Genomic DNA, 23,515 nt, shown 5'->3' with positions numbered 1-23,515 from the left:
CGTCCCTGCAAGGGTTCCCAACCCATGCAGTGCCATTGGCCTTGGAATGGTTGGACTGGATGAGCTTAAAGGTCTTATTCCAGCCTGGTTGATTCCCTGGGTGGGAAGATGCCACCTCCGAGGTGGGGATGGGGGCAGGCTGGACCACCAGCACCGAGCTCTCCCCATCACCCCCATGCCAGAGAGGAGCCCAGAGCTCTCTCCACCAGCTGATGATGGGGGGAAATGATTCAGTTCCAACAGAAGGGGTTTGTGTAAGAGAAATGGATGGAGCAGTTCAGCAGCCTCTCATTTGTAATGGGAGCCAGCTCAGATCAGCTGAGGAAACCAGTGCCTGTGAAGGATGCCCATGGGCAGCGTGAGCTGGGAACCAGGGGACAGGCACCATGAAGCAGTGCTCAGTACTCAACACTGTGGGTAGAGAAAGGGTTTAGCAGTGCAAGGAGCAGGGGAAAGCAAAGCCTTGGAGCGCCGTGGGCCTTGCCAAGGCCTGTTAATAGCATTCATTTACCACATCTCCCACAGCACAAGTGACACTAATCCCTCTGCGGGGACAGGGAAGCAGGGGCTGCTGTCAGACTGGGCTGACATGGCACCAGCCCTACCCCTACAGTTGGGGGCTGCTGATTTCCAGCCCTGCAGCATCACTCTTCCCCCAGCCCATGCCAAGCGGAGCCCCGTTAGCAGCAGGCACCAGGGGAGCCTGGCTCCTGCTGTTAGCAGATAATGCCATAAAGAAGCACATAAAGAGGGAAGGCACTAATTGGATTCACAGGTTTCTCTCCAGTGTCCTGACAGAGGGAAGTGAGCAAGTGATGTTCTCTCCTTGTCACAACCCCCAGGGGCAAACTCAGTTCAGGACAGGATGGTTTGGAAGGACCTTAAAGCTCAGCCCTGGGGTACTGGAGCAGCTTGTTCCAACCTGGCCCTGAGCACTGCAGCATCCAAACCTGCTCCATTCAACCCATCCCAGCACCCTCCCAGGGAACAGCTTCTGCCTCAGATCCCATCTCCATCTCCCTCTGGCAGCCTCTGGAGCCCTCCTTAAGAGGACACTGTTCACCAGCAGCAGCTTGACCCTGTGCCAGTCCCCTCTTTGGCCTCCATGGCATTTGAGCGTGGTGTTAAAGCAGGGTGCAAGCAAGGGATCCTCTGCTTTCCGGAAGGGCCAGAGGAGTTCTCTGCTTTCTGCTATGGAAAAACACCAGAGAACCTATGGCAGAGAAGGAAACCTGAGTTTCCCAATGGGTTTCTTAATGCTCCCTTCCCCTCTTCTTTCTTTCCCCCTTTCTGCATGCTCAGAACCAGCCGCTTTCCTCTGCTGAAGGTGCTGCTGCTCCTTTGCCCCCTGAAGGCAGCATTCCCGGTGCCGGAGCACCATATCCCGCAGTACCGGAGCCGGGGCTCCCGGCCAGCTCCCAGGCAGGAATGTCGTCTGCTTGGCAGGACACTGCTGGGAAAGGGCTTGGGGAGCTTCTTTGATTTATTCCTTCTTGCTTTCAGGTTTGGTGTTTGCTTTTGCTTCTCCAAAGCAAGGCCTCGGGAAGGGGGCTGGAATATCAGGACATTTGATCCCGAGCGCATTATAAACCCTAAACGACGGCAATCTGGCCATTATTAACATACCTTCCCGGGCAGCATCTATCTAAACAAGCATGTCTAGGAGGTTGTTTTCATTGACTCCATCCCAGCCCTGTTACTCGTAATGACCTGTCCCGTTGCCAGGAAGCACAAGAGCCTGTAGGGTTTGGGACAAATGGATTTCAAGGGGATGTTGCTCTGCAGAGGGATCCAAGTACATTTCTTCCCCCACTTTGCATGGAAAGCTATTTTTCTTCCTCGCTGCCTCCTCCTAGCCAAGAAAGAGGCTCCAATGTGAACTTGCTTGGCAAGAAAGTGGGATGATTGGTAACTTCATCTGCTGACTCCTTCCTTTTTTAACTGTTGCCTGAGGAACTGGGATCCTCTCGGGCACAGGGATGGGGTTGGTTTCAGATGGACACTGTGTGGATATCTGCCGGCCTCATGCTGGGTTCACCGTGATGCTGATGCTGGGGTCAGACTGGCCCCATTCTTGCTTTCTTCCCCCCTCCGCCCCCCCAATGGCAGCTCCCTGTGTTCCCATTGAGCCTGTGTCTGTCTCCTCTCACCCAGAAGGAAGCCAAGTGCCCTGTCCCTCCCTCGGCCTCTGCTGAGTACTCTTGCCAGTGGAATGGTCTCATTAAGGCAGAGTAATTAGCGGTCCCTTGGCTGCCCTCCATGCAGCTCCAGCTCTGTCCCTGCTCTTCCCACCTCCAGTGCTGCAGCCGGGCTCGTGCAGGGATCCTATGGGGCTGAGCCTGGCGCTGGGGATGTGCAGTGGCCCCTGAGTGTTCCCTTTGGGATGCACTGCGATGCCGCACTGACCGGATAACGCGGAGGTCTGTTGGGAAGGGTGATGCTCTGGTACCTTCCATTCCATGTCAGCCCATGGGGCTGGTTTTACCTCCTGGGGAGGTTTGGCAGGGATCCTTCCAAGCATCGAGTCAGACATCCTGGCCATGGGCCACCGGCTTCCACCCGGCTCTTCCTCCTCACTTAACAAGAGGGGGGTTCAGCTGGGCTGGTTTTTAGCCTGCTTTCCTAAGGCAACAAGGCTGATGTGATGGCGGCGGCTGCCCTGGCCCATGGCCCTCCATTCCCTATGGGAGCTGGTGGCTCCTTGCACAAGAAGGTGTCTGTTGCTGGTCCCTGAGGGATGCAGGGTGCCCGTCCATCGCTGGGGGCTGGAGTTTGTCTTGTGCCTGTCCTGTTAACATACTTCTAATTAAGGCAAATTGTCCCCAGGAGCAGTGTTTATCCATGGAGCACGTTGCCGTCACAGAGACGGGTTTGTTCTCGGAGGGGGGAGAAGGGAAGTCTGCGGAGGGAAGAGGCAGAAATTCCTCTGGATTATGGTATTATGTAAATGCAGCGAATGGATCATTCCGTGTAAAAAGGAAAGTAGGAAACCAACGTATTTGCAGAGCCCTGGGGACCACATTCCTGTCGAGCCTGAGCTCCTCTTCTGGAGGCGGTTTGCAAGTGGAACATGCGGCAGCTTTTCCAGGCTGGTTTTCCGCAGGAGCCGCTCGCATGGTGCTGGGTGCCACATTGGAACCTTGGGCTCACGTGGCTTTGCCGACAGCAGGAGGATGCCCGGCTCCAATGTGGTACCCACTGGGGCATCTTCTGCTTGGGCTGTGTGGTTGTCCCTGTGCAGGTCACTGCAGCCCAGTGACTCAGGCGTTTGTTCACTGCTGGGGCTTGTGTTCGGTCTTATCCACTCTAGGTGGAAACCCCTGGGGGTTGTTCATAGTAGGTGCATTTGGACATCAGTGTTCTTCATTTAAAAGCGATGTGAAAAGGCATCAGCAGAGCTCCGTGTTTCATAGAGCCATGGAATGGGTTGTGTGGGAAGGGACCTTAAAGCTCATCCAGCTCCCACCCCCTGCCACGGGCAGGGACACCTTCCACTGGAGCAGCTGCTCCAAGCCCCATCCAGCCTGGCCTTGAGCACTGAGGGCTCAACTATGCCACGTGCTTGGGCAAGGGGGAAACGCATCTCAGCAGGATGAGGACCTTCAGCAGCCCCAAACGCTTATTTCCAAGCTCTTTTCACCTTCCCCACTAAAGGTGGTTTCACTTCCACCCTTTGCTATGCACGAGCCCCTCTTTGCTGCCGAGCTGCACGCATCCCAATGGCAGCTGCTTCGGAACTGTGTTGAAATCCGTGTTTTTTAGCTGGGGAGAAGATTGCGCGTTTCCTTCCTCCTGGTGTCAGGCCACAATTGATGTATTTGCAGACTGCACAACAACTGATTCATGCCGGAGCTGAGTTATGTGCTGGCTCAGCAAAGCTTCTTCCCCAAAGAAACCCACAGCCTTGCGGTGCTTGCTGCTCCTGGGGTGAATCAGATGCTCTTTGGCCCCGGGTTAAGGGAGGGAGAACCTCTGTGGAGGTGATGATCCACTTGGATCAAGGAGCTCTTTTGAGCAGGATACGATGCTCACAACCCCTCTTCAAGCACAGGGTGAAACTGGGGTTGGGAAGGGGGAAATGCTGCTGAGAGTGCCAGGGGAGATGATGGAGCCAAGAACCCCTTGAATGGAGGCTGGATGCTTGTGTGCCTCTTGGGGTTGTTCCCCCCCTGAGGGTGTGCTGGTAGTGCTGTGACAGGTCTCAACCCCGTGTCAGAGGAGTGTAGGGGCACCCAGGACCCTTCTCCATCCATCTGGCTCCAGCTCCTTGCACTGGTGGCCACGAGAAGGAGAATCCAAGCCCAGGGCAGGGACCTCAGCACAAGCTTGGGCAGGGATGAGCGGCTCGGTGGCGAGCGTGAGGCCAGGAAACATCTGCGTGCGGGTGGGATATGGGTTTGCTGAGGTTGCCAACTCGCCCTGGTTGAGCAATGCTCTGCTTGAGGATGAGCTTTGGAGTGCTCCTTCTGCCCTCCGGCCTCCCTTTATCTGCCCTCTCCCCACAAGGAAGGTCAGGGCTCACTCCAACCACCCGTGTGCCAGCGCGGCCGAGAGTGGACGGCACAGATTGGTTGGCTCCTTCCAGGCAGAGCCTTGGAAGTTGCCATTCCCTGTTCTCTGCCCCCACGAGCCTGTTCTCAACCGCAAGCCAAGGAACAGGACTTGGGAAATGAGCTCTGGCTGTGTTGCAATGTCTGCAACACCCAACCCCGGTTGAGCAAGGAGGAAGACTCCGGGATGGGAACTGATGGGGAGGAAGCATTCGCCAGCCCCATTCTGCTGCTGGGATCTGCCCCCCCCCCCCCCCCAGCTTCTTTACTTCATAGGATCCCTCTTGTCCCTGCTGGTGTCCCTTGTCTTGCTGGTCATGGGTGGCTCTGGCACCCACTGGGTGGGGGGGATGAGCATCTCCCAAAGCCAAGCTCGCTGTGGGCTAAACACGAGGGGTTGAAAAGAGGTGTTTGCTAAGTTAGCTTCTATTGAGAGTTCAAGAGGGAATCCAGGTTTAGCTGCAAGAAAGAGCTGAAAAGAATGATAATAATAATAATGATGATAATAATGACAATGATAATATAACCCCCTGGTTCCTGCAGAGCAGAGGGGAGGATGGCGAGCAGGCAGAGAAGGAGCAAGCTGCAAAACAAAAGCCTTTGAGGAGGGAAATGCTTTCCAGCTGCAAAAATACAGCCTGGGAGAAGAGCAAGTGCTTGCGTCACCCCCAGCGCCCCGGCCCCGAGCTCAGGACCCTCTGATGGCAAGAGGCACTGGTGCAGAGTGGTGTGAGGGGAGCCACGGGCCCCAGGAAGTGAGATTCTGGAGACTTAGAGCTTGTTTTGGCCATTTCCCCTCCTGTTTAGGCCCTTGTGGACTGCCCTGTGGGATGGGGCTCTGGGGATGGGGTCAGTGAGGCGGCAGCAGCCCTGGGATGCTTTGGGAAGGGAGAGCAGTGGGAAAGGAGAGCCAAGGTGCTATTGATGGGGCAGGGATGGCTGGGGGGGATCTGCATCCCTGTGCATGGGGGGGTGAGGGCCTCTGCTTCATCCCACGGGTGCTCCCGGTCCGGCCCTGCTTGGATCCCGTCCCTGGTCCTGTGACTCTGACTCAGCCCCGCGGGCGCCAGCCAAGACCTGCGTTTGGGGGAGTTCTTGCACATCCCTTTGCTGGCTGGGGGTGAACTGGGGCTGGGGGGGGACAGGAGCTGGTCCAGGCAGTGTGACTCAGGCAGCCCCATCCCAGAGGCAGGGCTCAGCATCCACCTCTGCCCCTCCATCACCCTGCATGGAGCAGGAGCCCCAGCTCTGTGCTGGCTCCATCACCAGCTCTGGCTCATTGGGCAGCACAGAGCAAGCCCCGTGCTGCCTTCCAGCTCTGATGTGATGCTGAGTCCTTGGCTCTGGCTGTTTGCACTTGTTTGTATGAGCTGCATCATGCTGGGTGGTGGCTGCGGGTGCTGTGGCCTCACCCTTCCGCAGGGAGGGCAGTTGGGCACCACCGGTCATTGCCACTGGTGTTACATCCCCATCCCTTGACACCAAATGCTCAGCAAGCTGATGTGGGTAACTCGGGGTTCAGGTTAGCGTCAGGGCACCCCAAAACCCAGTGTGTGCATCAGTTGGGTCTCATCGAAACCCAGTGATGCTGCAGCAAAGGAAGGGCTTGAGATCACCCTGCAAGCAGGGGAGGGCTGCCCATTGCAAAACATCCTGCCTTGATTCATGTTTTCCCTCCCAAGCTGCTGCTCTGCTTAATGATAGCAGCATCTGGCCCCACTCCTCGGGGGCTGTCTGGGTCCCAGTGTGCTTGGGGTGGCCGGGCTATGGGGCTCCCAGCCCTGCTCTGCCTTCCCCATGGCATGAACCCGGTGCTGGCACTGTTGGGTCTTGTGGGGCACTAGCACCAGGACAGAACCCCACAGCATCTCCCTTCTGTGCTGCTCAGCCTCCTCCAGTGCCCCCCTTGCAGAGCCCCCTGCTCCAGATGGCATTGCCATGGGATGCTTTCATTCCCCCTATGGAGGAGAGGGCAGGTCCCTTGTGCATCCCCATCAGCTCCTTCATGGCTCACATGATCCTGCTCCTCTGCTGTGTTTGTGGGTCCTGGTGGGCTTGGAGGCCATGCATGGGGTTCCTGTCTCGCTCCCTGCCTAACCTCTCCTCTTGCCATGGCCTAGATGTGGAGCAGATGGCCATTGACTGGCTCACAGGCAACTTCTACTTCGTGGACGACATCGATGACAGGATCTTTGTCTGCAACAAGAATGGGGTCACCTGCGTCACGCTGCTGGACCTGGAGCTCTACAACCCCAAGGGCATAGCGCTGGACCCAGCCATGGGGTAAGGGATGTGCTTGAGGGTGGGAGGGCTCAGCCTTGCTGCCTGGACCTGCACCACCAGCGTGGGGAGGTGGAGGAGGTCAGGGGGATCCGGCTGCGGCATCCAGGGGTAGCAGGGATGCTGATGGAGAAGTGACTCCCAGCTTAAGAGGGGATGGACCAGGTCAAGCTGCTGCCTCCATCCTGTGGCTGTGTGGTTACAGCTTTGCTTTCAGGAACCGAAACAGTCAGATCCTTGCATGGGTTGAGCAGCTCCCCTTGTGCTGTGGTCAGATGACAGCTCCCCATTGCAGGATCCCACGTGGGGAAGCTGGGATGCTGAATCACGGGAGCAGTGATGGGAACATCTCCCCCTCTCCTGCTGCTTTCCAGATGGGTGCTTTTATCCTTGCCTGGGTGAGGAGAGATGATGTTATCGAGCAGGAAACCCAAAGTGGGCTTCATAAATACATACCATATAGCAGCCTGGAGGGAGACCCTGGCATTGTAGAAGGAGGGTGTCCATGTCCAAAGGCCATGGACGTGGAGCATCCTCCCTCTCTATATGTGACATCCAGGCTCTGAGCTCCTGTATTTGCCCTCCTCACACAGCAAAGTGTTCTTCACGGACTACGGGCAGATCCCCAAGGTGGAACGATGTGACATGGATGGGCAGAACCGCACCAAGCTGGTGGACAGCAAGATTGTCTTCCCACATGGCATCACCTTGGACCTGGTGAACCGGCTGGTGTACTGGGCTGATGCTTACCTCGACTATATTGAGGTGGTGGACTATGAGGGCAAGAACAGACATACCATCATCCAGGGCATCCTGGTGAGTGGGGCCAGGGGGAGGTGGGGGTCTGACAATGGAGTGTGCCTGGAGGCTTGTCCAGTAGGTATTTAGGTTAGATATAAGGAAGGAGTTCTTGTGAGGGTGGTGAGATGCTGGAATGGGTTGAACAGAGACGTTGTGAATGCTCCATCCCTGGCAGTGTCCAAGGCCAGGTTGGACGGGGTCTTGGGTGACATGGTCTAGGGTGAGGTGACCCTGCCTGTGCATGGGGGTTGGAACTGGATGATCTTTGGGTCCTTTCCAACCCAAACCATTCCCTGTGGATGCCTCCCAGATTGAGCACCTCTATGGGCTGACTGTCTTCGAGAACTACCTCTATGCCACCAACTCTGACAACGCCAACGCCCAGCAGAAAACCAGCGTCATCCGCGTCAACCGCTTCAACAGCACCGAGTACCAGGTGGTGACGCGGGTGGACAAGGGGGGAGCGCTGCACATCTACCACCAACGGCGCCAGCCCACAGGTACCACCGCAGTCTGGGTGACAGCAGCTTCCTGGGTGCCAAGGGCTGGCTGGGTGGTGATGGGGACCCGCTGCACTCCTGCATCCTTCACCTCGGGCAGGTCCTTTCCCATCTCTGGCCTTGGTGATGCTCAGCTGGGAGCTCGAGGGGGGGAAGAACCACCCCATCCATGCCACCATTTCCACATCCCAGTGGTTGCAGAGCAGTGTCCCCTGCCCATGGGTGCTCACTGGGGCTGGGCAGGACACCTCTGTGCTGCTCTGTGTTGCAGTGAGGAGCCATGCCTGCGAGCCCGACCAGTTTGGCAAGCCTGGAGGCTGCTCCGATATCTGCCTCCTTGGGAACAGCCACAAGAGCCGGACCTGCCGGTGCCGCTCCGGGTTCAGCCTGGGCAGTGATGGGAAGTCCTGCAAGAGTGAGTCCTGGAGGGCAAGCAGAGCTCTGCAGCTCCGAACATCCCTTTCCTTCCTGCCTAAGCTATGGGCTTCCTGCCGGGCTCTATGGTACCTGCAGGCCCACACTGGGCTGCTGGTGACGGCTCTCCCCATCTCCCTGCAGAACCCGAGCACGAGCTCTTCCTGGTGTATGGGAAGGGGCGTCCGGGCATCATCCGTGGGATGGACATGGGGGCCAAGGTGCCGGACGAGCACATGATCCCCATTGAGAACCTCATGAACCCGCGTGCGCTGGACTTCCATGCGGAGACAGGATTCATCTACTTCGCTGACACCACCAGCTACCTCATCGGGAGGCAGAAGATCGATGGCACAGAGCGAGAGACCATCCTGAAGGATGGTGGGTGGCTCAGGGTCCCTCCCCAGCGTGGCCAGACCCCAGCAACAGCCGTCAGGGCATTGCCCCCTATGCAGTGGCATCGCTCCTGCCCAGCTGTGCTTTGAAGCTGCTGTTTGGGTTTATCTGTAGACTGCTCTAGAGAGACAGGGACCAAGCACATGCCCCAGCAGAGGTGGGAGAGGGACCCCTGTCCCTGGATATCCCCCTCCCCATCAGGTCAGATGGGAGGGATAGGGACCCACATAGTCCTTGGGGTCAGTGCGGTGGCTGCTCCATCCCCATGCTGAGTACATTTGTGTTGCCTTGGGGCAAACCAGCCAAAGATGCTCCCAAATTGGGCTTTATCCAGCCCAGTTCCCTGTGGCTGCTGTACCTGTGGGGGAGCTGCCTGCACTGGAGCTGGAGGAGGGGCTCTGTCAGCCCTGTTGCTTTGAGTTGAGGTCTGGTGGAACCCAATATGAGTTAATCCTAGGGGGCTGTCCTAGTGATGGGCGCCCATTCCTGCCTCTCCCCAAAGGCATCCACAACGTGGAAGGGATCGCTGTGGACTGGATGGGGAACAACCTGTACTGGACGGACGATGGTCCCAAGAAGACCATCAGTGTGGCTCGGCTGGAGAAGGCTGCCCAGACACGGAAGACACTGATTGAGGGGAAGATGACCCATCCCCGTGCCATCGTGGTGGACCCCCTGAATGGGTGCGGGTGCCTGGGAGGGTCATTGGGCTGCTGCATTGGGCTGGGACCCATCTATGGGCACAGGAGCCCTCCACAGAGGGTCCACTCTGACCAGTGGTGGGGTGGGCTCTGGGTCTGCATCTGTAACTGCTTCCTGTCTGTGGCAGGTGGATGTACTGGACGGACTGGGAGGAGGATCCTAAGGACAGCAAGAGGGGCAAGATCGAGAGAGCCTGGATGGATGGTTCCAACCGCAACGTCTTCATCACCTCCAAGACCGTCCTGTGGCCCAATGGGCTGAGCCTGGACATCCCAGCCAAGATCCTTTACTGGGTGGATGCTTTCTATGACCGCATCGAGATGGTCTATCTCAATGGCACCGAGCGGAAGGCAAGTGGAGGCTCTCAGGCACTGGGGCCATGATGATGACCCCACTGCATCCATGCACCCCTGCTGCTTGCATCCTCCTGTCCCCTTCCAACATCCCTTGCCCTGTCCCACCACGTGGGGTCCGGTTAACCACGAGCCTCCATCTCCTTCACCTACAGATCGTGTACGAGGGACCGGAGCTGAATCATGCCTTCGGGCTGTGCCACTACAGCAACTTCCTCTTCTGGACCGAGTACCGCAGCGGCAGCATCTACCGGCTGGACCAGGCCTCCAAGGTGGTGAGCCTGCTGCGCAACGAGCGCCCTCCCATCTTCGAGATCCGGATGTATGATGCACAGCAGCAGCAAGGTGCTGGGACCGTGGGGAGCCAGGGATGGGATGGGATGGGATGGGAAGGACCTAAAGCTCATCCAGTTCCAACCCTGGCAGAGCAGGGACGCCTTGCACTGGAGCAGCTGCTCCAAGCCCCATCCAGCCCGTCCTTGAGCACTGCAGGGATGGGGCATTTATCAGTTCTTTGGGCACCCTGTGCCAGCTCCTCACCATCTGTGAGGATGGTGACCTAACCCTCATCCCTTCACCTGCTGCTGTGGGGACCTGCCCCACATGAGGAGATGGGGGCTGGGCTCACCTAAGCAGCCCCCCTGCCCCTTTTTGCTTCCTTTCATCCGTATCCCTGCCTGTATGCCCATCACCATCCCTCATCCCCTGCCCCTCCAGCCTTTTCTCTCCTTCCCTTCCCTTCCCTTCCCTTCCCTTCCCTTCCCTTCCCTTCCCTTCCCTTCCCTTCCCTTCCCTTCCCTTCCCTTCCCTTCCCTTCCCTTCCCTTCCCTTCCCTTCCCTTCCCTTCCCTTCCCTTCCCTTCCTGTCTAGTTCAGCCTGAAGGGTCCCTGCTGCCTTGTGTGATGAGCTCGAAGCTGTGCAGGCTGCTGAAGGAGTCCTGGGGTTGGGGTTGGGGTTAGGAGCCCTCTTAGGACTGGAGCCCCCTTCTCACCCCCCTGTGCCTCCGCAGTGGGCTCCAACAAGTGCCGTGTCAACAACGGGGGCTGCAGCAGCTTGTGCCTGGCCACGCCAAGGGGCCGGCAATGTGCCTGTGCTGAGGACCAGCTCCTGGGGTCGGACACTGTCACCTGCCAGGGTAGGATGCCAGCGGTGGCACTGATGGTGCTGATGGGAGGGCAGGATTGGGGTGAAGCTGTGCGGGTGCCTCCTCCATCGTGTGCATGGGCACCGGTGCCTCCGGGGCTGCCAGCCTGGGGACACAGGGATGTCCTGCCTGCTGCCCTGCACTGGGTTAACATCATCCCTTCCCTTTGCTCTCCCCTTGCCAGCCAACCCGTCCTACATCCCCCCTCCGCAGTGCCAGCCTGGGGAGTTCGCCTGTAAGAACAACCGCTGCATCCAGGAGCGCTGGAAGTGCGATGGGGACAACGACTGCTTGGACAACAGCGACGAGGCCCCGGAGCTCTGCCGTGCGTAGCTGCCTCCTGCATGGGGGGGTCGTGGGTTGTGTGCTCCGGGGGCAGCAGGGGTTGGGTTAAGATGTGGGGCCAGGACCCCTAAGATGAGAGCAGGATCAGGGGGACACTGATGAGGGTCTCTGCATCCCTGCCTTTATCTGCCAGCAGATGTGGAGGGGAATGGGGACTGGGGGGGGATGAAGGGCAGGTCCTGAGCTTGTGCCCCCCCTGCAGACCAGCACACGTGCCCCTCTGACCGCTTCAAATGCAAGAACAACCGCTGCATCCCCAACCGCTGGCTCTGCGATGGGGACAACGACTGTGGGAACAACGAGGATGAGTCCAACTCCACGTGCTCGGGTGAGGAGCCTGCCTCATCCTTAGGGAACAGCAGGATTGCTCACGCTGATGTGCTGGTCCTCCATTGAACACAGTGTGTTCTCTGCATGCTGCCCACCTTGCAGGGGGGTTTGTTGCCACCTTTCCCCTTGCAAAGCTCCTAAAGCTCTGTCTCTCCTCCCGGCACCAGCTCGGACCTGCTCCCCCAACCAGTTCTCCTGTGCCAGTGGTCGCTGCATCCCCATCTCCTGGACGTGTGACCTGGATGATGACTGTGGGGACCGCTCCGATGAGTCTGCCTCGTGCGGTGAGCATCCTTTGGGGATGTGAGGGCTGGGATGCAGGGACACACACACACTGATGGTGCTTCTGCCTCCTCCGCAGCCTACCCGACCTGCTTCCCCTTGACTCAGTTCACCTGCAACAACGGGCGCTGCATCAACATCAACTGGCGCTGTGATAACGGTGAGGAACCAGGGCCCCACCGTGGCCGAGGGCACGGCGAGACCAGACGCAGGGATGCCAGCCCTGGTCCTGCAGGGGCCATTGGAGCAGCAGAGCCCATGCCCTGGAGGGAGGAGGCATTGACTGAAGCTGGATCCGCATCCCGCATCCATGCTTGTTTTCCTTGGGTGCTGCAGGAGCAGCCTGGCAGGGATCACTGCAGCCGGTCTTGGTGTTCCTTGGGAAGTGGCCAAAGCTCTGCCCCAGTGTTTGGGATGAGTGTGGAGCAGCCTGTGCTGCTCAGCCAGAGCCTGTAGCCCCAGGGAAGGCAGGAGAGGTCTCCCAGCGAGCTCACATCTGGCCTCACATCTGCTTCCAAGGCCAGGCTGGGAAGGGAGGGTTTGCCCCATGGCTGCTTCCCTCCCCACAGGTTTATTCCAGCAGCTCTGCATCCTTAGCTTTAATTGATGGCTCCAGAGCAGGCGAGAGCCACTCAGAGCTGCTGGTGCCAGGGCCAGCAGGGAGCTGCATGGGCAGCCCCAGCTCTGAGCCACCCCATGCACCCCCCAGTGCTAGCAGCCATAGGAACCAATGCATGGAGCATCCCACCGGGCACCTGCGTCTGCTCTCGCCTCCCTGGGCCGCTCGGGTGCCTGTGCAGCCCCTGTGTGTGTGTCCCATGTCAGTGTTCACGTCCCGGTGTCAGCGCTGGTGTGGGGCCGCCCCTCTGTGCTGTTGGTGTCCGTTTGTCATCGTGCCCACTCTCCTGTCTTGGTTGGTTCTGTGTTTCAGAAAAGGATTGTGGGGATGGCTCTGACGAAAAGAACTGTCCAAAGCCTACCGGTTAGTGCATAGATCAACATGCACCAGAACCCCCAACCTGGCCCCAAGCAACCCCCACAGCTGCCCCCTCCATGGGCTGCTGCTCCAGACACTGGTGATGCCCCTGTGCTGGGTACCAGGGAGCAGGGGATGGTGAAGCTATGGCAGCATCACCAGTGCCACCATCCCCGTGCCCATCAGGAGCTCCCCTGTGCAGGGGAGGGAGAGGCATTGGGAGGCAAAGGCTCTTTCCCAAGCCCATGCAAGGCATCTGCCATGGAGAGGAGCCCCAACAACCAGGCCAGTCCCTTGCCTTGTGCAGGGCAGGCAGAGGGGCCGCATTGCCATTGTCCAGCACTATCAGACTAAAGCTCCTTCTGCCCTTCAGTGGGCAATAGGGGGTCCTCCAGGCAAGAGAACCCCCCCCCAATTGGCCATTCCAGTCCAACCTCCCCATGGATGCTCTCCATACAGGAGAGCACCATCACCCAGCTCCGCTCCCCCATGGAGCAGAGCCGGCCCCATGCTGCTGGTGCCCCCCCAGGTACATGGCTGATCTATGCAGTTTCTGTGTCTCATTTGCTATGTGCTTTGCTGGTGCTGTGGTGGGAGGGGGGGGGCCTGGACCTCTCTGATGGGGTCCAGCACCGAGGGGCTGCCCATCACCCCATGTCCTGTCTGTTGGTGTGGTCCATCCCCATCCCTGCTGTTCTCCCCTTCCCCTGGCTGCTCCTGGGGCAGGGGGGGTCTCTGCCTTCCTCCCTCCTGCTGTGCCTCCACCAGCCCTCCCTCCTGGGCACCTTCTGAGCCTGTTCCTGCTCCCTGTTCCCCCTGCAGACAATGACTGTGGGGACAACAGTGATGAGGCAGGCTGCAGCCACTCCTGCTCCAGCAACCAGTTCAAGTGCAACAGTGGGCGCTGCATCCCCGTGCACTGGACCTGCGATGGGGACAACGACTGTGGGGACTACAGCGACGAGACTCATGCCAACTGCACCAACCAGGGTGAGTCCCATAGGGATGGCCCAGGCTCTGCTGCCATCCTGCCTAGGGAGGGAGCTGTGCAGCATCCTCTGCCTGCCCACATATCCCATTCCTGCACCTCTGGGTGCCCCCAACCCTTTCAATGCCTGACCCCCCCCCTCCTGGGGGCAACAGCAGTGAGCGGGTGTCTGTGTCCCCCCCATAGCCACGCGCCCGCCCGGGGGGTGCCACACGGATGAGTTCCAGTGCCGGCTGGATGGGCTCTGCATCCCCATGCGCTGGCGTTGTGATGGGGACACGGACTGCATGGACTCCAGTGATGAGAAGAACTGCGAGGGGGTCACCCATGCCTGCGACCCCAATGTCAAGTTCGGCTGCAAGGACTCAGGTGAGGGCAATGGGATGAGGGGAAATCACTGCTCCCGTCTGGGCTGGGCTCAATGGGGACAGGGGCAGTGATGGATGGACACCAGCTCAGGGTGCTTTGTTCTCATCAGGGACTGCAGTGATGGGACAAAGGGTGATGGGTTTAAACTGGAACAGGGGAAGTTCAGGTTGGAGATAAGGAAGAAGCTCTTTACTGTGAGGGTGGTGATGCACTGGTGCACAGTTAGCCCAGAGAAGTGGTAAATGCTCCATCCCTGGCAGTGCTCAAGGCCAGGTTGGAAGGGGCTTGGAGCAGCTGCTCCAGTGTGAGGTGTCCCTGCTCATGGCAGGGGTTTGGAACTGGATGAGCTTTAGGGTCCTTTCTAACCCAGACCCTTCTAAACACCATCCCTGCCTCTGTGCCCCTCGCAGCGCGCTGCATCAGCAAGGCCTGGGTCTGTGATGGGGACAGTGACTGCGAGGACAACTCGGACGAGGAGAACTGCGAGTCCCTGGTGTGCAAACCCCCGTCCCATACCTGTGCCAACAACACCTCCATCTGCCTGCCCCCCGAGAAGCTCTGCGACGGCTCCGACGACTGCGGGGACGGCTCCGACGAGGGCGAGCTCTGCGGTGAGTGGTGCGGAGCTGGTGCTGCGGCACTGGGGCTGCCCAGCAGGGACCTGACCAGTGCATCCTCTCCCCATAGACCAGTGCTCCCTCAACAACGGCGGCTGCAGCCACAACTGCACCGTGGCCCCGGGCGAGGGCATCGTCTGCTCCTGTCCGCTGGGGATGGAGCTGGGCTCGGACAACAAGACCTGCCAGATCCAGAGCTACTGTGCCAAGCACCTCAAGTGCAGCCAGAAGTGTGAGCAGGACAAGTACAACGTCAAGTGCTCCTGCTACGAGGGCTGGATGCTGGAGCCTGATGGAGAGAGCTGCCGCAGCCTGGGTACGTGCAGGGGGATGGAGGGGATGGGGGTGTCCTCCCCTTGCTCTTGAAGGCAGCAGCATCAGGTCCTGGGGAGAGCAGACCCCTCGCTGTCTTCACCTGGCACGAGCATCCCTTTACTGTGCAGGGCAGCAGATGGAGCTGGGGCCAGGAGACAGGCTCCGTGCCCTGCTTCTGACCCTTCCCTGCTCCCCCAGACCCCTTCAAGCCCTTCATCATCTTCTCAAACCGCCACGAGATCCGCAGGATCGACCTGCACCGGGGGGATTACAGCGTCCTGGTCCCCGGGCTGCGCAACACCATCGCCCTGGACTTCCACCTCAACCAGAGCTCGCTGTACTGGACCGATGTGGTGGAGGACAAGATCTACAGGGGAAAACTGCTTGAGAACGGTGGTGCGGAGCTGGGGGGATGGAGGAAGCTGGTGGGGAGCAGATGGATGGGGAGGCAGGGATGCAGGTTGGGATCGGGCACCGTCCATGACTCCTTGGCACCTTACAGTGGTGCAGCTACTGGAGTCCCAGCCCCTGTAGATCCTGTTGTGTTCTCTGAAGCTGCTCATTATGTAGGAGTTAATTAGGATTCACAGCACTTCCCTCATGGTAATTGCAGCCCCGCAGCTGCGAGCACAAAGCCAGGCCCCCTCCCCATCAGCGCTGCAAAGCAATGGGAGGGGATGCCTGGGGCAGCAGGAGCCCAGCCAGGACCACGGATGTGGGGCTGAGCCCTTTGGGTTTCAGGCCCCATTTGGGGATGAAGCAGACCCCTATGGAGCTGGTCAGGAGCTGGGTGTGACAATGGGGGGGGGAAGAGGCACTGACCTGATCCTGCCCGGTGCTGTGCCCCACAGCTCTGACCAGCTTCGAGGTGGTCATACAGTACGGGCTGGCCACCCCCGAGGGGCTGGCTGTGGACTGGATCGCCGGCAACATCTACTGGGTGGAGAGCAACCTGGACCAGATCGAGGTGGCCAAGCTGGACGGCACCATGCGCACCACGCTGCTGGCTGGGGACATCGAGCATCCCCGCGCCATCGCCCTGGACCCTCGCTATGGGTAAGGCAGGAGCGGCCCTCGGACCCCATGGCGAGCATCCTGGTGCTGTGAGGCCAGGCCTGGGCACACATCCCAGGGCAGGCTCTGTGCTGACAGTCCCTGCTCGCTGTTCCCTGCAGGATCCTGTTCTGGACAGACTGGGATGCCAGCCTGCCCCGCATTGAGGCTGCCTCCATGAGCGGTGCTGGCCGGCGCACCATCCACAAGGAGACTGGCTCTGGAGGGTGGCCCAATGGGCTCACTGTGGACTACCTGGAGAAGCGCATCCTCTGGATTGACGCCAGGTAGGACCAGGACACTGCCCCATAGCTCCCATCCCATCTGGGACCCAGCTCCTTCCCCATTGCTCCTGTGTTCTGCTGCCATTTGCCTGCTGGGCTGGGAGCAGAAGGCTTTGCTCTGTGGGGTCTGTTTGTGTCTGCAGCACATCCCGGCCTTTGCTCTGGGTTTTGTCCTCTGTGGGGGCTCTCATCACTGGTGTAAATCATCCTCCTCGGCAGCATTAAACAGAGCAGAGAAGGCTGCTGCTTCAACCCTTTGGGGTTACAGACCTGTGCTTGGCTCTGCTGCACACAGGTCAGATGCCATCTACTCAGCCCTATACGATGGGACGGGGCACATTGAGGTGCTGCGGGGACACGAGTACCTGTCGCATCCCTTCGCCGTCACCCTCTATGGAGGGGAGGTCTACTGGACCGACTGGCGCACCAACACCCTGGCCAAGGCCAACAAGTGGACGGGGCACAACGTGACCGTGGTGCAGAGGACCAACACGCAGCCTTTTGACCTGCAGGTCTATCACCCCTCCCGGCAGCCCCTGGGTGAGCCCTTGGGGGGGGGCACAGGCAATGGGATGGGCTGTGGGGAGAGCAAGAGGGGTGTTCTGGGGTGATGATGCTGAGCGGTCCCAGCTCCTCAATGGGGCAGGCTGAGGTCTGGGGGGGTCTGCAGCTCTTTAGGGCCCCATGGAATAGGGACATGGCTGAGTCTTACCCTCTTTGCAGCTCCCAATCCCTGTGAAGCCAATGGGGGCAAAGGGCCATGTTCCCACCTCTGCCTCATCAACTACAACCGCACGCTGTCCTGTGCCTGTCCCCACCTCATGAAGCTGGACAAGGACAACGTGACCTGCTATGGTAAGGGTCTGTGCAGGCCAGCACGGGGTGAGGAGGGGGTGTGGGTGCTTCGGAGCTCCCCTGCAGACCACGTCCCACCACCACCCCCTTGTCCTTCCCTAGAGTTTAAGAAGTTCCTGCTGTACGCGCGGCAGATGGAGATCCGCGGTGTGGACATCGACAACCCCTATTACAACTACATCATCTCCTTCACGGTGCCTGACATCGACAACGTCACCGTGGTGGACTACGATGCTCTGGAGCAGCGCATTTACTGGTCTGATGTGCGCACCCAAACCATCAAGAGAGCCTTCATCAATGGCACCGGTGTGGAGACCGTCGTCTCTGCGGGTGGGTGCGGATGAGCATCACCCCATCAGAGCAGGGCAGAGGCTTGGGCTCCATGAGCTGGACCCTTCCTCTTCACCTGAGCAGCATCCCAGCCCCATCCTCACTGCTAACTCCTTTGTCCTGTCCCTTTCAGACCTGCCCAATGCCCATGGCCTGTCCGTGGACTGGGTTTCCAGAAACCTCTTCTGGACCAGCTATGATGCCAACAAGAAGCAGATCAATGTGGCTCGGCTGGATGGCTCCTTCAAGAACGCAGTGATCCAGGGGCTGGACAAGCCTCACTGCCTGGTGGTTCACCCCCTGCAGGGGTAAGTGATGCTGCAGACTCGAGGGGGGGATCAGGACAGGGCTGTGGGAGCAGGAGGAGGTGTCTGTGCAGGCACACGTGTGCGGAGGTGCAGGGAGCAGGATGCTCTCCCATGTGTCAGAGCGTGTAGGAGGTGTGTGAGAGGAGCCGGGGGCTGTGTGTGGTTGTGAGCAGCAGAAGCTGTGTTCCTGTGCACGCCAGCCTGGCTGCACCGGTCCCACACCAGTGGGGATGCTGGAGGGCTGTGCAGGGAGAAGGGAGAGGGATGGAGAGCAGGGAGGGCTTGGGGGGGCAGCAGAGCTGTTGGGGGCCACTGTGCTCAATGTCCCCTCACTGGAACAGGAAGATTTACTGGACAGATGGGGACAACATCAGCGTGGCCAACATGGATGGCAGCAACCGCACTCTGCTCTTCACCAACCAGAAAGGGCCTGTTGGTACGGACCCCCCCTGTACCCCCAGTACCATCCCACGGTACCCTTCCTGCCTCGAAAAGCCTTGAGCTCCATAGGGGTTGGTGGCTGGTTTGTGATGGGTCATCCTGACCCTGTGTGCCTGTTCTGTGCATCACCCCATCTGCTCTCCCATCATCCCACCTCCCACATGGTGATGGATGGTCCTTTACTTCCTAGGCCTGGCCATTGACTACCCTGAGAGCAAGCTGTACTGGATCAGCTCTGGCAACGGCACCATCAATAGATGCAACCTGGATGGCAGCAACCTGGAGGTGATCGAGTCCATCAAGAGCCAGCTGAGCAAGGCGACTGCCCTGGCCATCATGGGTGAGAGCTGGCAGGGTGATGGGTGCCACTCATGAAGCCCTTTCCTGGCCCTGCCCAAGCACAGGCTGCTCATGGTCACCTCATCAGCAGTGCAGGGGATGCTTCTCCACTGGAAGCTGATCTCAGGCCCCTTTCTCCAGGCTGTAAATCCATGTGGATCCACTGCCCCTGGGGTGGGAGGGGATGGGGAAAAGCTGCTGCATGGTCCTGTGTTCTCCTCCCAGGTGACAAGCTCTGGTGGGCTGACCAGGCCTCCGAGAGGATGGGTACCTGCAACAAGAAGGACGGGACGGAGGTGAGGGTGCTGCGCAACAGCACCACGCTGGTGATGCACATGAAGGTGTATGACGAGAGCATCCAGCAAGGTGAGCACCAGGCTGTGCCAGGAGGGGCCAGAGCTGGACCACGGTGACCTGGTGGTTGTCTGAGCCCATCCTCACCCCCTTCTCTCCCCACGGCAGCTGGAACCAACCCCTGCAGCCAGAACAATGGGGACTGCTCCCAGCTCTGCCTCCCCACTTCCGAGACATCCCGGTCCTGCATGTGCACTGCAGGCTACAGCCTGAAGAGTGGGCAGCAGTCCTGTGAAGGTGAGCACAGAGACCCCCATGCCTGCTGCATACCACAGCTCTGCTGAGCCGCATGGTGCTGAGCGGCCATGGGATCATAGAACCATGGAATGGTTTGGGTTGGAAAGCATCATCCAGTTCCAACCTAGAGGACCCCCCTTGACCAGGCTCTGACCCACTTGGCCTTGAGCACTGCCAAGGATGGAGCTTCACAGCTTCCCTGCGCAACCCAGTGTCCCACCAGCCCCACAGTGAAGACCTTCCTTAGATCCAACCTGAACTTCCCTGTTTGGGTCACTGGGAATGGGGCTGGGAGCAGTTTGCTCTGCAGATCCCCATTCCCTGCCAGCTTTGCCATCATCTCCCTTGGGAGGGAAGAGCCTGGTCAGTGCCAGGGCCTCTCAAAGGCTGTTTGTGTGCAGAATGTTCCTGGTGTTTTGGAGGGTGCTGGCAGAGCTGCTGCACCATCTGGGTCAGGGCAGGGACTGAATAACAAGCACTGCCCTGACCCAGATGCGGTGCAGAGCCTTTGCCAGCAGCACACACAGGCTCTGCTCGTGCCTGCCTATGTCCTGTGTGGGTCAGAACCCCTTGAACAGGGGCCTCGCAGCATCCGGGGGGGTCCAGGACAGGGCTGGCTGGGACACAGCCCCTATGCAGAGCTGGGCAGGGAAGGGCTTTGAGGCTCTTTGTTGTGTTCCTGCCCCAGCCGTCTGCAACCTCATCCCAGACTGTTCCCTGCTCTGTTTCCATAGGGTTTGCCATCCCTCCCCCTGCCCAGCGTGGCAGTGAAAGCCGCCCTCTTCCTCCTTATGCTCATCCTCAGTAGTCCCCATCGTGCATCCCTCCCTCCTTGAGAAACCAGTGTGAGCATCACCTCCTGCCATCTGTGTTACAGGTGTTGGTTCCTTCCTCCTGTATTCAGTCCATGAGGGGATACGAGGCATTCCCCTGGACCCCAATGACAAGTCAGATGCTCTCGTGCCTGTGTCAGGAACCTCCTTGGCCGTGGGGATTGACTTCCATGCAGGTGATGCAGGGGCTGGGAGCGGGACAATGGGGCTGGGGAGGCTGGGGAGTATGAGGGGACCATCCACAGAGCTTCCTCTGTCCTACAGCAGCTATGGGTGAGGGAGGGATTCAGGTGCTCACACTGGGGCCTTGGGGTCTGTGCTGCTCTTAGGGTGACCCAGAGGTGGTCACTGACCCCCACTCTCCTGCCTGGCAGAGAATGACACCATTTACTGGGTGGACATGGGTCTGAGCACCATCAGCAGGGCCAAGCGGGACCAGACGTGGAGGGAGGATGTGGTCACCAATGGCATCGGCCGCGTGGAGGGCATCGCTGTGGACTGGATCGCCGGTGAGATGGGGCTCTGGAGAGGGCAGGAATGGATGGGAACAGGGCTCATGGTGGCCTTCACCATCCCCTCTCTGCAGGAAACATCTACTGGACAGACCAGGGCTTTGATGTGATCGAGGTTGCCAGGCTGAACGGGTCCTTCCGCTACGTGGTCATCTCACAAGGGCTGGACAAGCCAAGGGCCATCACGGTCCATCCAGAGAAGGGGTGAGGAGCTGCAGCTCCAGCTGTGGCCTCTCACAGGGAGAGGGGAGTTGTTTGGATCCAGGGAGGGATGGAGGATGTGGGATGTCTGTGCCTGCTTTCTGGGCTGCATCCAGCTGAATGCAGGACTCCTTCCCCTGCAAGCACGTGGGATCCTGGCAGAGCAGCAGGGATCTGGTGTGGAGGGATGAGGGGAGAAGGGTTTGTCCCAAAGGCCTGAGGATGCTGTTTGTGGCCAGCCCCTTGGTCACATCCGTGCTGTGCCCTGCAGGTACCTGTTCTGGACGGAGTGGGGGCAGTACCCCCGCATTGAGCGCTCACGCCTGGATGGCACCGAGAGGATGGTGCTGGTTAACGTCAGCATCAGTTGGCCCAATGGGATATCCGTCGACTATGAGGTACTGTGTGCCCAGAGATCCCTAAAGCCATGCTCCTGCTGGTGGGACACGGCTTTGCCAGGGCCATGGGGGCTCTTCTCCAGTTCAGGGAGGGTTGTTCCAAAGGAACTCTGTGGTGGGTGATGCAGAGGGTTCCTTTGTGCCATCCCATTGCACTGCTCCATTGCTGATTCAGCTGCTTTCTCTCCTCAGGATGGGAAACTTTACTGGTGCGATGCCCGGACAGATAAGATAGAGCGGATTGACCTGGAGACAGGGGAGAACCGAGAGGTTGTTCTGTCCAGCAACAACATGGACATGTTCTCCGTGTCAGTCTTTGAGGAGTACATTTACTGGAGCGATAGGTAAGGGGCCCAAGGGATGCGGTGGTGTTGGGGGTGCCATGGAAGGTGGGTGCTATAGATCCCACTCAGGGTGCTGCTGGGTTTGGTCCCTCAGTGGCTCCAATCCTCTCTTTAGGACTCATGCGAATGGCTCCATCAAAAGAGGCAACAAGGACAACGCCACTGAGTCGGTGTCCCTGCGGACAGGGATCGGTGTGCAGCTCAAGGACATCAAAGTCTTCAACCGGGCCAGGCAGAAGGGTGCGTGAGGAGCAGGGCTCCAGCTTCCTTTGGGAATGAGGGAGCAGGAATAGCGGCTGAGCGGGAGCATCCTACACGGAGCCTCCAACAATCCCTTTTCCTCCGCAGGCACCAACATCTGTGCTCAGAACAACGGGGGCTGCCAGCAGCTCTGCCTCTTCCGTGGCAATGGGCAGAGGACGTGTGCCTGCGCCCATGGGATGCTGTCCGAGGACGGCGTGAGCTGCCGGGACTACGATGGATACCTGCTGTACTCGGAGCGCACCATCCTCAAGAGCATCCACCTATCAGACGAGAACAACCTCAACGCGCCCATCAAGCCCTTCGAGGATGCCGAGCACATGAAGAACGTCATTGCCTTGGCCTTTGACTACCGCTACGGCTCCAAGGGCAGCAACCGCATCTTCTACAGCGACATCCACTTCGGCAACATCCAGCAGATCAATGACGACGGCACCGGGCGCAAGACCATTGTGGAGAGTGAGTGTCTCAGGGCTCCCTGAGCCCTCAAACCCTCCTCTGTGCTCTCCCCATCCCAACTCCCCCTCTCCCTCACCCCGAATCAATGTGTTTTGGTGTCTGGAGGCGTTCGGAGGGGTAAATGGGAAGGCTTCAGCTGTGAGCTCTCTCCTCGAGGCATCAGGAGCAGCCTTGCAGAGCCTGTTCTGGCACGCAGAGCATGTCACGAGGCTGAGGCACACACGTGGGCAGGCGCTGCTCTAGAAACAAGGCACTGCAGCAAACCTGGGAGCTGCCATTGACTTCCAAGACAGAGCCCTTGAGCCTGAGCCAACCCCGTGCTCACCTCCAGCCTCTGCTTGCACTCATGTGGTTGTATTGGCTCCTGCAGCAGTTGGGGAGCCCACGTCTGCTGCTCGGGAGCATCTCCAGCAAGGGTTGTAGATGTGCTCACTAATGAGGGTGTTTGCATTTGGCCCTTGGATGCTGTCACCACGATCAGGAGGGCCCAGCTCTCACAGATGGTTCATTAAGCCTTTGGTGGTCATTAGGGGGAAGGATGGGTGAGCAGTTCATGCTCCTGGCCTGGGAGCTGGAGAGCAGGATCCCTGGGTGGCCACAAGTCTTTGTCTTGTCACATTGTGACTCTGGGTCTCAGCTCTCCCTTGGCAGAGGGAGAACCTTCCCCTTCCCAGTGCAGATGCTGTGGGGACAGGAGGACCAGGACTGGCCAGTGCAGGGCTGATGGTCAGAGCCCTTGTTTTGTCACTGGTGAACATTGCTCAGCCTTCCTTTAAGGAAGTGTCACTGCTGGGTTGGTAAAGCCCAGGAGGCTCCTCAATGAGACAGGGGGGTCCCATCTCACCCCTTAGCACAGACCCCAGCCCAGTCCTGCACCTTCAGGCAGTGTTAAAGCAGCCACAGCCTCTGAGGGGGTGTAAATAGAAGGCTCCCAAAGAAGATGC

General features: G+C 59.1%; 1 protein-coding gene across 2 annotated transcripts in view; it reads left to right on the top strand.

The window, feature by feature from the left end:
• LRP1 (LDL receptor related protein 1) overlaps nucleotides 1-23,515 on the top strand; it is a 62,548-nt gene that overhangs the window by 21,264 nt on the left and 17,769 nt on the right. For both annotated transcript variants that reach the window (XR_004550432.1, XM_034071554.1), the window contains exons 7-41: nucleotides 6,671-6,833; nucleotides 7,424-7,646; nucleotides 7,942-8,131; nucleotides 8,403-8,546; nucleotides 8,690-8,926; nucleotides 9,444-9,624; nucleotides 9,771-9,993; nucleotides 10,152-10,341; nucleotides 11,006-11,131; nucleotides 11,325-11,465; nucleotides 11,688-11,813; nucleotides 11,983-12,099; nucleotides 12,177-12,257; nucleotides 13,896-14,063; nucleotides 14,248-14,430; nucleotides 14,841-15,041; nucleotides 15,118-15,363; nucleotides 15,561-15,758; nucleotides 16,214-16,418; nucleotides 16,538-16,702; nucleotides 16,995-17,239; nucleotides 17,423-17,554; nucleotides 17,657-17,884; nucleotides 18,018-18,192; nucleotides 18,534-18,628; nucleotides 18,824-18,973; nucleotides 19,198-19,338; nucleotides 19,435-19,563; nucleotides 20,441-20,572; nucleotides 20,771-20,905; nucleotides 20,983-21,112; nucleotides 21,381-21,507; nucleotides 21,700-21,851; nucleotides 21,967-22,091; nucleotides 22,200-22,571. Coding sequence is in view for 1 of the 2 variants with exons in the window: in XM_034071554.1 (XP_033927445.1) it covers nucleotides 6,671-6,833; nucleotides 7,424-7,646; nucleotides 7,942-8,131; nucleotides 8,403-8,546; nucleotides 8,690-8,926; nucleotides 9,444-9,624; nucleotides 9,771-9,993; nucleotides 10,152-10,341; nucleotides 11,006-11,131; nucleotides 11,325-11,465; nucleotides 11,688-11,813; nucleotides 11,983-12,099; nucleotides 12,177-12,257; nucleotides 13,896-14,063; nucleotides 14,248-14,430; nucleotides 14,841-15,041; nucleotides 15,118-15,363; nucleotides 15,561-15,758; nucleotides 16,214-16,418; nucleotides 16,538-16,702; nucleotides 16,995-17,239; nucleotides 17,423-17,554; nucleotides 17,657-17,884; nucleotides 18,018-18,192; nucleotides 18,534-18,628; nucleotides 18,824-18,973; nucleotides 19,198-19,338; nucleotides 19,435-19,563; nucleotides 20,441-20,572; nucleotides 20,771-20,905; nucleotides 20,983-21,112; nucleotides 21,381-21,507; nucleotides 21,700-21,851; nucleotides 21,967-22,091; nucleotides 22,200-22,571 (5,976 nt within the window). In the remaining variant the exon portion in view is untranslated. The remainder of the gene's footprint in view (nucleotides 1-6,670; nucleotides 6,834-7,423; nucleotides 7,647-7,941; nucleotides 8,132-8,402; nucleotides 8,547-8,689; nucleotides 8,927-9,443; nucleotides 9,625-9,770; nucleotides 9,994-10,151; nucleotides 10,342-11,005; nucleotides 11,132-11,324; nucleotides 11,466-11,687; nucleotides 11,814-11,982; nucleotides 12,100-12,176; nucleotides 12,258-13,895; nucleotides 14,064-14,247; nucleotides 14,431-14,840; nucleotides 15,042-15,117; nucleotides 15,364-15,560; nucleotides 15,759-16,213; nucleotides 16,419-16,537; nucleotides 16,703-16,994; nucleotides 17,240-17,422; nucleotides 17,555-17,656; nucleotides 17,885-18,017; nucleotides 18,193-18,533; nucleotides 18,629-18,823; nucleotides 18,974-19,197; nucleotides 19,339-19,434; nucleotides 19,564-20,440; nucleotides 20,573-20,770; nucleotides 20,906-20,982; nucleotides 21,113-21,380; nucleotides 21,508-21,699; nucleotides 21,852-21,966; nucleotides 22,092-22,199; nucleotides 22,572-23,515) is intronic.

This window comes from Melopsittacus undulatus, chromosome 21 (genome assembly GCF_012275295.1).
Source record: "Melopsittacus undulatus isolate bMelUnd1 chromosome 21, bMelUnd1.mat.Z, whole genome shotgun sequence".
In the NCBI taxonomy this organism is placed as follows: Eukaryota; Metazoa; Chordata; class Aves; order Psittaciformes; family Psittaculidae; genus Melopsittacus; species Melopsittacus undulatus.
This window is presented reverse-complemented; position numbering and strand designations above follow the sequence as displayed.